This window comes from Nomia melanderi, chromosome 13, assembly GCF_051020985.1.
Source record: "Nomia melanderi isolate GNS246 chromosome 13, iyNomMela1, whole genome shotgun sequence".
Classification (NCBI taxonomy): domain Eukaryota; kingdom Metazoa; phylum Arthropoda; class Insecta; order Hymenoptera; family Halictidae; genus Nomia; species Nomia melanderi.
The window spans coordinates 11,726,653-11,742,351 of record NC_135011.1 but is presented as its reverse complement, the minus strand read 5'-3'; the positions used below and the strand labels follow the sequence as shown (position 1 = coordinate 11,742,351).

Below are 15,699 nucleotides of genomic sequence, written 5' to 3'. Positions count from 1 at the left end.
CCTTGTACTCTTGTATTATAATGAAATTTGTTGTATTTTGCTTTGCATATATACTTTTTTATAAAATTTTGTATACTTTTTGCATATGGCGAAATATTAGATTTTAAACAATGTTTAAAAATTGTCTTTCTGAGTATCTATTTAAAGTGAATTTTTGTGCACGATAATATAACTTTCTTGAATATTGTAACTTTGGCTTGAAAACGTTTTCCTACTAAAGTAATAAAGACATACAGTGGTTTATATTTACTAACTTACGTTGTATACATAGGTAGTTTGTTTCATTTTGTGTCAGATTTTCAAGCAGGCACTAGTACAGACTGTAAGTTTTCTTTCCTACTCACAATAATTAAAAAGAAACAAAATTAAAATAAAGAACGAAAGAAAGAAAAATTAAATTAATACATCAAAAAATTAATTATTACATTTACTCATCACTTAATATCGAGTGATATCTATTTGAAATATTTTTTATGAGATAAATTGTTTAGAATTAAATGTACATGGTACTCTTAAATGATACACCATGTATATTTTTAATTGATTATTTAACACATTGATTACCATGTTACTCATATGTGTGAGACAAAATTTTGTATATAGTTTTAAAAATTAATTTTTTCGGTGACATAAAACGAAGCAAATTTTGTTGCATATGTGAGGTGCAAGAATGCTGAGAGAAATTGGATAAGTGCCAACGTGTTAATATTTACATGCATCATTAGAACCGTTCTCGTGTAACAACTAAGATTCAATTGCGTTTTAGCGTATGCCATTCAACGAAGATAGAACACGTACGAACGGAGTTGGGCTGAATGATTGAAGTTCCAGGGTTTACGTTCAAACATCCCTGGGTTAAACGGTTGTGAAATACTCCTACTCTTCCTGACATACAGCAAACGGAACAGGACTGCTGTATTCGACATTTACCAATGGCAATAACGATTAAGTAATTATCCCTGCGCTGTGTGTAATTATAAATTTTGACATAAATGTTACAGCGTTACATTACAGAACGACTACATTGAAATTGAAATATAATTATAATTCCGTCATGAAAAATTTACGAATCATTTATTTCCTATACGACGAGTGCATCGGAAATGGTCACATTTAAAATTAATTAAAATGTTAATTTTACGTATTACGGTGGCAGGAAGGAAACTCATTGTTTTTAATCTCAACAGAAAGCTTTATTATTTTGCTTAAATTTTTAAATAATTCAAAATGTGCATTTGAAAAATCAATCACTAACTAGATGGGAAACTAAAAGAAGAAAGTCAATTATATTTGTGACTAATATTTAAACGTTTACATGAATTAATAAAGCCTCAAGAAAAATTTATTTAATTTTTATCCAGTTAACTGCGTTCGACGAATATATACGTCATGTTTAAATTAAAATAACACTAATTCTTTCAACGATCAATTATTTCTTTTTTCAGATAAACATGTAATTCTTCTTCGTTTTGCTTTAATTTTTCGTTAGAATATATTATAAGTGCATTTGGCCTGCATTAGATGAGTATATTTCATTATTTGATTTCATTGCAAGCATTATCAGAGACTTCTGAAATTAAATTCCACAGTCAACAAGTTCACATAATAACACAAGCCTATCGATTGGAAATTGTTCTGTCAGATATTTGATTTAAATTATCTTTAGCAAAAAATTGTAAATACTAACCCTTCACTAACGATTTCCTTGCATACATGCTTTTAAACATAATTATGTGATATAGCACGAAAATTCGATTAACTAACGTAGTAGACAGCCAAAAATTAGAAAGCACGAACTGTAACATTCCCAATATTTTCATTTATTAAAAAACAGATACACGCGAGAAAGAATTGCAGTACAACAGCAGAAGCTTAAAATGGAACGCGAAAATGTCGAATACGATGTCAACGATGTGTAGCACGTCGCACAGTGCAATTTTTTTCCTACGTATTTCTCTTTTCCTGCAAACTTTGCTGTTAGAGGGGAGTTTGCCACGGGTAAAATTAGAATTTACATTCTTGCTCGTCGAAGTTTCGTTTCAGTTTCTGAATAAATAAAAGCGAGATCACGATGGAGAAAAGTTTTTCTCGTTCGTGATCTGAAATCAAAATCAGTCTCGCTTTCCCTTTTTACATCTTATGAACGAAATGCTGCTTCAACGGGCAAGGGAGTTCTCATCCGTGCGAGAGATAAAATGTCAAGTGGTTCGTATCGGTGCGGTTCAGAATATAAAGTAATGCTCTTTTTAATTCGCTGAACCGAAATAATGGGTAGCAAGGTATTACAACGTGCTCGTTTTAAACCCATCTCGAACATGTAGATGACACATTACAAAACTTATTTCTACAGAAGACTCTATTAGCTTTTAAAGCGGATTCCACACGCTTGAAACAAAATTTTGCATGCGTTGTATTCAGTAAATTTTCCCCTTTAACACTAGAACTAAGGTAAACTCACCAATAGTTGATCAGTTAAGAAGAATTTTCTGGGAGAAAATATTCTATAATAGAGTACTGCAAGAGAATCTGTTTAATTGAGGATTATACTTACAAGCTTCGATAGATCGAAAGTGTCTGATTTAATTCGACATTTTGAAATTTCTTTCTCAATTTCGGAACTTTAAAATTTTTAAATACGAAGTTAATTATAAATCCTCTACACGTACATACATGTAGGAAAAACTGATATATATATTAGATAATACACCAAAAATCAGAAAGTGTTTTTATTTAAACATTGGATACTAAGAAAATTATTTGAACGGAACTTTTTAAGATTACATTCATCATATATTCGCATACATATATTAATATATTGTTAACATTATATTTCTGTTTTTTTTGCAATTTGTTATAAATACTTTTGTATTACTTGTATTATTATTTATATATGTATGCAGTCTGTAACGTCTTTTTTGCAATTAATATATCTCTGTTAAAATTTGTAATAGATTTTTGTTATATTATTTCCTTGAGTCTCGGTTAGTTCGGAATTTTAAAAGAATACAGTTATTTAAAACAGTTCACAAATAGTCAATAAGTAAGAAATTTAATGATTACAAATTTGTGTACACATTCCTTAGCTTGCTATTATGTGTATGATGTTTTGGTTATAAGCATACTTTTTTATACTTTAACATCCCCTTTGTTCTGCGTTTTTAAACATCATCATTTTAATATTCTTAATATATATAAAGATTAGTTCTCGGAAATATTTCATTAATGTCCCAAAAGACAGTCGCATCGAGTATACAATTATTTTTGTTTACTTGGTTTATTTCTAAAAATAATATAATTTACCCCTTTGCACACCTCTCAATCGCCAATTGATTTGAATCAGCAAAATTGTAAAGTTTAATATTAATATTAAACTTCGAATAATACATCAATATGTGAGATATTGAAATAAAATAATTTTATTTCTGGATTTATGTGTAATCTCTTATCAAGTTAGTTTCAGAAAATGTCGCCTGTATCTTAATAGAAAATTTTGAATATTTTTAGTGAAATACTTTTGAAGTACAAAGGATTAATACCATTGATAACCAACATTATTATTACTATTTTGAAAAACCATCTATAATGAAGAAGGCGAAATGTATTCGTGTAAAAATAAGCATTTCATAAGTACTAAGTAAAATATATATAAATAATCTACTGAATATAGTTGTATAAGAATCTCATTGTGACATGACATTTTGAATCTGGAAACTGTTCTTTGCAAATTCTGCAGTCTCTACCACACGTATTGCTGCCCCCGACATTCGTATAATTTAACATATGAAACGCTGTTACACCTGAATCACCTCTATTTTTTTTTCTTTATGATTTATTCAAAATTTTGGTCCAAGTGCCACCTGCACGAATGCATGTATAATTCAAGTGCCAGTCGACCACCTTTGCGACGATCTTTTTTCACAGAAAGCTACAAGTTGGCCTCTGTTATATATTCAAGGTGAATCGTACTTAGGACGGTATGGAACCATCTACAGAAATACTGCAAGCAACTTATAATGTTTATCTTCTTAATCAATGGGATATAAGTTCAATTGTTTATCGAGTAGTTAAAATAAATTTTCCCTCATATTACCGACACTACTTATAAAAAAATGTTATATTGTTATTAAAGAAATTGAGAACGTATTTTGAAAAGCTTATTTCCCTTTTATATTTGGTAATATTCAACGCAACTTTTAGGAAAAACATCTTCATGTTTCAGTCAGCAATGTCTTTTTGTTTATTTTGTTTACTATGATTATAGAGTTACGTCGGTATGCATATTTGTAAATGTTATTTGATATACCTTATACTGCATTCAAAATATTATACTTTAAATTTTGATAAATAATAATTTTCCAAAATAGTTGGTCTCATATTTCGTGAAGAAAAAGTTCCGTTACTGAATTTATTTTAATCTAAAAACACACATTTTTTATTTCATGGAGTTTAATTAAAATGAAAATGCGATAATTTTAAAATTATATTTTCAAAGTATGGTTTGTGTCATGGTGCGTTGAAATCGTGAATGTATATGTACTTCTTCCGGATGTATTGCTGAAATAACATTATTCTCTCAAATGAAAACATTGTAAACGCACAGAAAAAATTGGGCCACTTGATAAGTTATTTCATTGGTAGAGAGAAAATTTAACTGCATATGATATTATACTGAAAAATATTGTAGGATGTAGATTGTTAAGCCATACTTATTTATAACAGAACATCTACCTTACACTACACATTATAATTTTTGTTTTAACATATTTTTGCTCCTTTGTAAATTCAATAATCATAGTATTAAAAGAACGTATTAAATCGAGAAGTACGAATTCCTATAAAAATTAATATGAATGAAATGATGGATATTTTTATAACATAAAATTTATTGCTTCGTGATACGGCGTTCAGGTAAAAACTCTCATAAACAGGCCCATAGACGGCCAAAACAAGCTCGCAGATGATGAAAATGGCAAATTTTAGCTTTCCATCGAATACGTTCGATAGGACCGTTTCCACATCTATTAAACTCACCATCCCCAATACAAAATTGTACACCCCAACCAGGGACTCTGTTTTCCAATTTGCAAAACCCTGACTCACTTTGCCTCCGACAGTCGAGCGCGATGCCACGGTTCAGCAGTGAACCAAAAATCGCTAATAAATACAAACAAATTACGCTGTCACGTCTATCGTGTTTTTCTAACACTCTTTCAAACTCGTTCCGCCGAAATTAATTTTTCCAATGAGCTTCGGAGCGAGTGCATTATTTAAAGAATTTGAAAGTACACATAAAACAATTTAAACAAGAAATACGTTATTCTTTTATGTCTATAACGTTATAAAATAAAATTTAGCAAGAAAAATTTGTATTCTTTTCAAGGGTGGTTTTACCCCTTCAAAGTGAAATTCGACATGAAAAAAATTGCCATGTAATATCAATTATGTGTTTATTTGCTATCGTTATATACCAGATGTAATTTTTTAACATAGCTGACACTTTACTTATATTTACATTACAAAATATGGTATATTTCTTTAAATTAATTATTTACAATGATTTTCGTTTTATGCAAAATTCCAGCAACTTACAAGAGAAACTATCACGCCCGGAAATTCAAAAAATTATGAAACTTTGTGTGTAAGTAGAGTAAGTCAAACCTAATACACTATAATAACTTGACTTACCCTACTACATACAAAGTTTCATAATTTTTTGAATTTCCAGGTTTGATCATTTCCCTTGTGTGTGACTGAAAACAGTTACATCAATAACTTATATAGATAACGCTAAAAAGTGAACTTGTGCTGTTTTGGAATTCACTGCTTCAGTTTTATAAAGGTGCCCCCACACGATATGCCTTTGAAACTGTATCCTTAAAGGTTCACATTCCCTTTAACGAAGTAACACTTCCCTTAAATTTTAATTAATAATGCAAATTTAGATTCCTCTTTGTGAAAACTTAATTATTTGTAGCAACTGTATAACAGGTTGTAAATACACGAACTGTTGATAAATCTCATTCATCTTAAATTTTCAGAAAACGTTAATTCAGCGTATAAAGTTGTGGAGTAAGTACTTACTAAAGCAATTACGCCACAGAGTTTCGACCACAACAAAATCATTGTACGTTAGGAAATAAGCAGAACTTTTCGGCAAATAAAACGTATTGCATTAGTTCATGCACGTCGAGATAATATGTATTATCAAATTATATTTACGTATGAGAAAAACGCGTTACTAGAATGTTCACCATAACATTCTAAACATACTTAGTTAACAATTACATCGAAATTTGATACAGAATAAAGATTAACACGTTGAATACCGTGAGGGTCACCGGCGACCCTCGACCAAATCGGGTTACTATAATTCAGCCAACTAAACGATGATTATTTACAAACATTTTTATATTATAAAGAATCTCACCTAATGCTCTGACATTCGGTAAAGTAAAGGTGCAATAAAAATAAAACGATTCGATGAAGTAATTTGATATTATATTTTTTTTCAGTTTCTGTATTTTTCTATGTAAAATCGTGCATTCCACGTTTTAAATTCTTGTTATAATACAGCTTATTAGTGGTAATACGATGAAATATTTTAAAAATGTATGCAGACTAAAACTGTTAGAGAATTATGACTCTCATAATTGATAAATCAATAATTTTAATTACATTATATTAAAATTAACATTAAAAACGTCAATGTATTTTCAGTTCAGTACTTATCCTAGAAAACCAAATATTTATTTTATTACTCTCGACCTCTCCATGGTATTACCTTTAATTACCTAAGATTGCGCCATAACACGTAACCGAGTGACAAATAAGAACTTACATTAAGTTGCATCAGATTGAATAAGAACACACAACCACGGAATGCCATAAAGTTTTATAGAACACCATCAAAAGTCTATTTTAAGCGACGTACACAAACAAGAACTTATCAAGAAGCTTCTAAGGACGAGAGATAAGAAACCCTATATAAGCAAGAACCTGGACATCGATCATATACATCATTAACGACATCATTACTCTGCGCTTCGTGTTAATACTGTTCTGCTTCGAATAGATAATATGATATACTTGCGCATAGTGCGGTCGCCTGTGGACAAACCACCAGAGTTCGACTATTCAGATAACGAAAATTAAAGGTTACCAATGCGTTGCTAATTAGTCTGTGCTATACACAATGATTATCATTTCAAAAATAACAATTTTGTGCAAATAAATTACGTTTCTCTGTTTATATAATGTTTGAATTGAAGCGTAAAATATCCATTGTCATTCAAAAAACTTCATAATATCCTCATACTGTAAAAAAAAATATAACCACCATATGTTAAGCTCTATATCTTACAACTTTTGTCTGAAGCATTGTTTGTATCACTTATACTTTTAAAGTTATTGAGTTTTGTCTAGAAAACGGCCGTTTGGCAGCACACTGCGCTGTGTCGGCCGTAACGATTTAAATGTCACAATCCGAAAATATCAAGAAAAATAAAGATCACTGATATGTTCTATTTATCAAAACGAATCGTAAATACAGGTACAAAAAAGCTTCAAAAAAACAGACTATAAATTCTGGAAATGTCGTATAATACTTGATTTGTCTATTAAAAAAATAGAACACTCATATTTTAAAAGCACGTTTTCAAATGTCGTCGTAATGTCTTCGAGCTTTCATGTCTAAAATCGAAAGCTGCAAATAAATAAATTATTTACATAATATGAGATTGATACGTGGTTTTTCTTTTTTCTGATATTTAACACTAAAACTACCGAGCAATTAAATTGACTTTTTAAAATTCCTCTATAGAAACTCCAAGAATACATCTACTGAAACTCCAAGAAGAAACTAGGAATGGATCATTTTGACTGTTCTGGTAGTTTTAGTGTTAAAATTTCGATATAAAATTCAAGTTTTCAAGCGTCAAGTTTTTAAAGGTTTGAAAAGTCCTCCACCACAAAGGATTAACTGTAAGCAGTCGTTACTCAGTTTGATATTTAATTATATGCAAATTATAGAATTATATTGATTGCAAACAATTCTAAGTAAGTAATTCGAAATTATGAGGGAATTCAGAATAGCTAGCAGGTATTGGAAATGGTTGTAAACAATTCTCTGATTGTTTTGAGATTTGCCAATGTGGTCTGCTGGTATGTGTATTAGACTACCTGTATCATACCTTGACGTAACCAACGTAATGTTGATTTATCGTGAACTACGTGGCTTCTGATCCTCGTATCTCCTTTACCAAGGTTTGCCATCAGTTACTATTAACCCGTGAACCTTGTCAATGGAACAGTCATTAAAATCTTTCAACAATATATCGACCTTTTGTCGTATTATTTACTTGTGCCACTAAATTCGCGTAACCTTTTACTGTTGACAATTTGGAAGAAACGCAAATTATCCATTTCACTATAAATGCATATTTACTCTGAAGAAAATAAATTGGTAATAGCAGAATAGCTTTTTCGCTTTGTATTTGTGAATAATGAATAATATCGGTTTTAATTAAATTAATCTAAAAATTTTCATCGTGAGTTTCACTTGTCATTATAATGCAACGGATTAAAATGCATCAATTTGTATCTACATTCTGTCTTCATCAAAAGATTTACAAAATATATACTGTCATTCGTAACATTAAAACATATTATACAATCTTTTTTCAGGAATTCTAATCAAAATAATTTAGTACGAAATTCCATATTTATTAAATAAGTTATATGATTTTGTGGATAGTTAATGTTTAAAAAAGCTGACAACTTGTAGAACCGCTACTAAGATAAATAAAATGTATCATTAGGAAAGCTATTATTTTATTATTCAAGAATCGTTTTGTCTGAAAACATTTGTTTCTCTGTTAATTCAGATACGAGAGTCTCTGCTGTAATTTCGCAGGAGAAAATGTGCCTCTATATTTAATAAACGTCTCGTTGAAAGTATTTCATTGTATTAATAAAACAAGACATGAATATGATTAAAAATAGAAGCTATTATCATAATGTATTTAATCTTTAGAAAAATAATATAGACAACTTTCGTATAATTCAACATTCCTACAACAGAGTTTCGCCATAATGTGGTTAGAGAATTGGGGAAACCCTCGGTATAACACGATATTTCCACCGAGAGTTGCTCAAAATAATTTAAGTAAATAAATGTTTCATTGAAAACTGTTCTGTTGTTTCCTCTATTTTAACTTTTAATCAATAACACACATCTAGAGTTAACTTGTTCAAAAACATAGGTGTCTTTTTCACATCGAATTTCAGGGATAGGTATTTGAAATAATCATATTAGATGAATATTCAATCCTGTACTGAAAAATTCGTTTACGGCAAGTTAATTCGGTATACGAAACTTGAAGCATATTCTTCAAATTATCGTGATACATGTAATACAATTATACAGAATCACCAAGAAGCATTTTATCATTGCAAGTTTTGGCTATTACAAAATTGGACAATAAATTTAGTCCAATAAATTATATCTTCTACTACACTGTACTGTTATAAAGTAAACTAACTAATAGAAAAAAATGAAGTACCTACTATTAAAGAAAAATCTTGTAGGTAATTAAGTTGCAAATCAATGCATTAATAACGAAAGAAAGAAGAAATTAACATGGTGAAGTGGTAACAAATACGAAAAATGTATTCAGTTTACTTACCTACAAAAGTTTTCGAACAGAGACAAAACAAAACTTTTTATCATGTCACTAGGATTCCATTGATATGTAAATTAAGTCAGTAAAATAGTTTACGGACAGTAAGCTTAATAAATATTCCTTTGTTAGATTTTTAGAAATAAATTTATTCTAGATTTAACCATTTGGAGGTATGTTATATTCCACAAAGAAAGGGATCATATATTTAAACAAACAATTTAGATGGCAGTACTCACTTAGGTTGTGCACGGCGAATGTGAAACTGATGAAATGATAGTTCGACGATTTCGTCAGGTTGGCCGACGAACGTATAGAGCAGACAATCGATGTTCGACGGATATCGTTTGGGGTAGTAAGGGGATGTAAATGTGCCACCTTGAGGTCTGTCTGAGCTGCTGTAGACAACGCATGAGCAACCTATAACAAACAGATTAATGTGATTTTCTAAGATAAGCATTCAATACTCATATACATGTATGTATATATTGCATTGTGTAAAATATAATATGTATATAAAGATCGCATAAAATTTAATAGTTAGTTTAATTTTGCTACATTGTCCAGCTACTAAAAGTGCACAGGGTCAAGGGGAGACGTCCACTCGCGGCGCTCAGCCGTAATGTAAGATGCGAATAATAGTAATAATTATCATTGAAAATTAAATTTGATAAAAATTGATATCTTCATAATTATACCTTTATAGATATTTGAAATATAAAATTGCTTTTAAATAAAAATTTAAAATAATCGAATAAATGAATGAAAACAAAATCTGGGAACAAACAAATTGTAACGTATTAGTATTGTAATTATATCGAAACTAACGACGATTTTGTCATATATAATTGAAATATTACTAAGTTTTCTTAAGAATACATTAAAAAATAATTATAAAATTCAGAACGATAACAAAATCTTGTTATGTTTAATACATTTATTTTCTTCGTAGCAAGTATAAAAGTGACTAATAATAGTTATTAATTGTTAAGTTATGTAGCTTTTACTTCACACAATTGTGAAGTCAATAATTGTTAAAGGATTCAAGGTGACAAAAAACTAATTGCATTTAATAATAAAATAAAAATATGTTTAAAATTAAATGATAAGTAAAATATGAAAAAGGAACAAAAACCTTATACATTGATTTAGTCACACTTTAACACACGAGTAAATTTTCTCGATTTTATTTATTTATTTTGTTTATTTTGTTTATTTTGTTTATTTTGTTTATTTTGTTTATTTTGTTTATGTTGTTTATTTTGTTTATTTTGTTTATTTTGTTTATTTTGTTTATTTTGTTTATTTTGTTTATTTTGTTTATTTTGTTTATTTTGTTTATTTTGTTTATTTTGTTTATTTTGTTTATTTTGTTTATTTTGTTTATTTTGTTTATTTTGTTTATTTTGTTTATTTTGTTTATTTTGTTTATTTTGTTTATTTTGTTTATTTTGTTTATTTTGTTTATTTTGTTTATTTTGTTTATTTTGTTTATTTTGTTTATTTTGTTTATTTTGTTTATTTTGTTTATTTTGTTTATTTTGTTTATTTTGTTTATTTTGTTTATTTTGTTTATTTTGTTTATTTTGTTTATTTTGTTTATTTTGTTTATTTTGTTTATTTTGTTTATTTTGTTTATTTTGTTTATTTTGTTTATTTTGTTTATTTTGTTTATTTTGTTTATTTTGTTTATTTTGTTTATTTTGTTTATTTTGTTTATTTTGTTTATTTTGTTTATTTTGTTTATTTTATTTACCTTCAGACTGATACTTTTCAACAAATTACACGCATTCGTGTCTATTGTAGTCATATATTTATACATACACTTTCGTAAATACTTCGAATTAAATGAACCTTCTTATTTCAAACCCGGCTTAAGCACTTTGTTTTTATATAGTTGACACTTTCAACGATTAAAGAACCCAATCATTACTGATTATTACTAACATTAAAATTCATTTTACGTAGTAGCAAAAGCAAGTTAAACGCTGCATTTGTTAGCCCCGAGGATTGACATTATCAAATTTAAAAAATTATTAACATAGTTTTTAATTCATATAATAGTATAAAATATATGAACACGTTTTAAATGATTTCTATTGAAATAATTTAAATAAAACTGAGTTTTTCTTTTAAAAGTATTACAAAAATTTATGAGTTTTTAGATATTTTCCTGCTGTCTTCTTTTAAATTGCTTACATAGCATTTCTTAATTAGTCAACTTGATGAGTCGCCTCTTACCCACTTTTTTGTTTTTTGTTTTTGTACGGACGCAGTTTTTGTGTTTGCGAGTCACTTAAAGAGAAAGTAAAAAAAAATTAATTTTGGGTTTAACGTGTTATCTGTGAAAAATTCTGATATATTAATCACATTCGTATTACGTAATACATATCTAAGTATTTTTTTACATAAAGTGGTTGTGAATACAATTTATAATAGTAACAAACTGCCATGATTTAATGATTTATCCATTTTAAAGATAACAACAGCAACAATATATAAGTGTTAATATTTTTTTCAGAATCTTATCTATTTAAAGTAAAATTAGATACAGTATAAATATCAAAATTTGCAATTTTACTGTATTAATTTATAGAGTGAGTAAAACTGAGAGGAGTGTGTTACATAAATTTGAGAACAGAAATTGTCAGACATGTTTAGTTCGATAGTTTACAGAAGAGTATTTAACATGAAACATTCTGTTATATTTAACGAGTTTTCGTTTTATAATTTTGCAGACATATTTCAATTAAATACCTACTTTTAAACCGAACTCATTAACGTGGATACATAGCAATCAAAATATTATTATTATATTTTTTTCTGAGAGTGTGTACTGTGAGACGTTAAATATTCAATTTTAAAGCGCTTATTAGAACCATCCATAGTTTGCTAATTGGAATACCGTCACTACCATTTGTCGCAATCTTCATTCAATACGAATGCACAATATATAGAAACGCATACAGGAGAACCAGAATTAACCAGTTAACTGTGTTTGACAAGTATCGCGTCATCGTAAAGCTTGACATGATACTAATTCTTTCAGGGATGAATTCTTTATTTTTTCACATAAACATGTAATTCTTCTTTGTTTCTCTTTGATCTTTCATTAAAATATACTCTACGTGCATTCGTCCTGCATTCGATGCGTACACGCTCCATTTTTTATTTTATTGAGCGCAGAATGAGAGGTTTTCCCAACTAAATTCCACAATTAACTGGTTAAATTAAATCAGAAATATTTCATTTGTCCATCAATAAACTAACATATTTCCAATTATGAATATTTATACAAATAATAATTTCCGTTGAATAATCCATTAAATTAAAACGTTATCACTACTAAATAAATTGGTTAGAGCAAAGTAACTTATAACTTACATTAAAAGTTTTGTTGTTATGAATATAGGTGGGGAAAAACATAATCAAATATTATCAAACAACAACTGTTCTACAGAAGAACACTTTTTGTTTTAGAAATGATTGAAATTTGTAACCCATATGATTAATGTTTTGTCTTGCTTAACCCATTTGCATCATACGATAAAATGAAGAATGTACCCATACAACCACATTTGTGTCATAAATTTTACATACAACAATATGCCAAGAAGTAATTAGTAAACTATATAAATGAAGGAAAAAATTCATATGTACATCTTTATCAAATAGTTTGCATTACTTTCCCTTGACAAATAATTGAATCTGTTTGCGGTTACCACTGTTCATTCGCAATGTGAATGCGTAATTATATGCACTGTGGTAATGCTGATCAGTAAAATTGAACTCACGCATGCGTTACTGATGCAAACGGATTAAATAACTAGTTTTAAAGTATCGAATATGCTATGCAGCAGTATGACTCTATGCTCATTTATTCTTTATAAATAAATGTTTGTAATAAAATTATGAAGTGGTGACGTAATAAATACACGCAGGCTCAGAAAATAATACAATGTACCCGAATCCCATTTTCACTCAAGTATAATTACGGTAACGCGCAAAGCCGAAAGGCAGCTACCTGCGTTTTCAACTCTTTTAAAAGAGAAGTAACTCTTAGAAAGTAACTACGAAAAGGCACGTGACGAAGTTTTGACGGCAATCTTCGCTTCCTTGGCAACCGTAGCATATGTCCTAATGAGGTGACAATTGCCAATGCGGTCTAAAGTGTGGTAGTTGCAATAATAGTCTTTTTTGAAAAAGGGTAAAAAAGATCACCTTATGTCGGCGTTTAACGAAGGAGCCTGTTAAATAGTTTTATGAATATTAGTGTTAATAAGATTATTGGATTATCTTTCTCGTGTTTTATTATTATTTAATACAGTGGGTTACCTAATGGTTATTTAATATAATTGGACAAGGGTTAAAGTACGTAAAGTGTTAAACACTTGGCTACGGTAAAATTTTGCGTTAGCTCGCATTTCTAAGAATGTGTATGGAAACCAGAGATTGAAACGATTTCGGAAATAACTGTTTGAAACTGTTACATATTGGTTCCGACTGAAACAGTTATAGAGAACCGAAATAAGTCATACCTGTTATTTGGTATATCGGTTGAGGTATGTCGGTTTCGGTTCTGACTCTTCCTATTAAAGCTCTAACCGACATAATATCGGTTCTGAAACGGTTCTATAATTGTTATTCTTTGGTTCTTCATTTCGGTTCTTCATAATTATTTCAAGAACCGAAAAATAACAGTTATAGAACTGTTTCAGAACCGAAATCGATGTAGTTTAGAACCGATACACCGAATAACAGTTATAACTTATTTTAGTTCTTCATAACTGTTTCGAAAACCGAAACCGATATTCCAACTGTTTTCAATTCCTGACTGAAACTATTAAAACACTGAATTGAAGTAAATTAATCCAATATAAAATAACCACATTTATATAATATATGACTAACACAAGATGAATTCTTGAATTAGAACTCACTTACGTCTGATCTAAGCTAGCTTTGGTACAATTATTGCGAACAACAATAATCGAAACCAAATTTTTAAAACGCCATTAGACGCCAACAGTAACCAAAGGTTTAAATGCATTCCAATAAAAAATTCTAACATATGTATCTCTTTGCAATGAAATATAAATTATAAGTTACCAAATACTGTGAATGCTTTTACTCGTTCCAAGAATATGAACGGTTCTACTTGTTAAAAATGAAACAAACACGTATGAAAGCATTGTCACAGAATTCATTAACGCAGAACCGGTAAGTGCATAAAAATATAGCACATAGAATTTAACCGAGAATGTTCAATCTGAATCTTCATTTTCGTCACGATTGGGGCAAGTTAACTAAAAGTCCACATTCGTACGAAGTGATATATAGTAAAATGCAAATTAAAAATTCGTTCAATATCGCGGCACCGAAAGTTGCCACGGGGAAGGTAATTCTAATGAGAGGGCATAAAAATTTCATGATAATGAAATCCGCCATCTGACACTATCCGGAACTAATGTCTGGCTGAAACTTTTCTTATTTCCAAAATGAACTCGTCACTTTTCCCATCGATCTCTTTCCACCCCCGCACCCCGGACCACTCTTCATCTAGACCGCACGTCTTTCTATAATATCGAACCTGCGTCAATCTCGAAGAATCAAATTGAAGTTTGGCTTTCCTACGAAGAAACGCTACCGCAAGGGACTCGTAAACTTTCGCGGCGAACTTCCCGCCGGGAGCAACAAAATCATCGATTACTCGGACAGATGGTTCCACGGTTAATGATCGGTCGCGAACAATGAGCGAAACCCTCGTTTCCGAGAGGTCGTCTTCGTACACTTTGTCTCCGGAACGTTGTCAACGCTTTTATCTGCTGTCGTTTCCCGTGACGCGTCGAATGATTAAATAAATTGATAATTTGCAGCGACGATGAAGGGCTCCGCCGTTATTCGTCAAGCGGCTGGCGGGACTCGGAACATTTTTTTTTATTTTTCAAGAATCTACAATTTTTGTTGTGTTCTTCAAGATTCTTTACAATTTTTGTATTTTCCGAGAATCTTTATAATTTGT

At 29.6% G+C, this 15,699-nt stretch overlaps 1 protein-coding gene across 4 annotated transcripts in view; it reads right to left on the bottom strand.

Moving 5' to 3' along the window:
- Nucleotides 1–15,699, bottom strand: part of Sol1 — a 1,346,934-nt gene that overhangs the window by 1,020,086 nt on the left and 311,149 nt on the right. For all 4 annotated transcript variants that reach the window (XR_004234727.2, XR_004234726.2, XR_012999919.1 and 1 more), the window contains exon 3: nt 9,917–10,097. Coding sequence is in view for 1 of the 4 variants with exons in the window: in XM_031973633.2 (XP_031829493.1) it covers nt 9,917–10,097 (181 nt within the window). In the remaining 3 variants the exon portion in view is untranslated. The remainder of the gene's footprint in view (nt 1–9,916; nt 10,098–15,699) is intronic.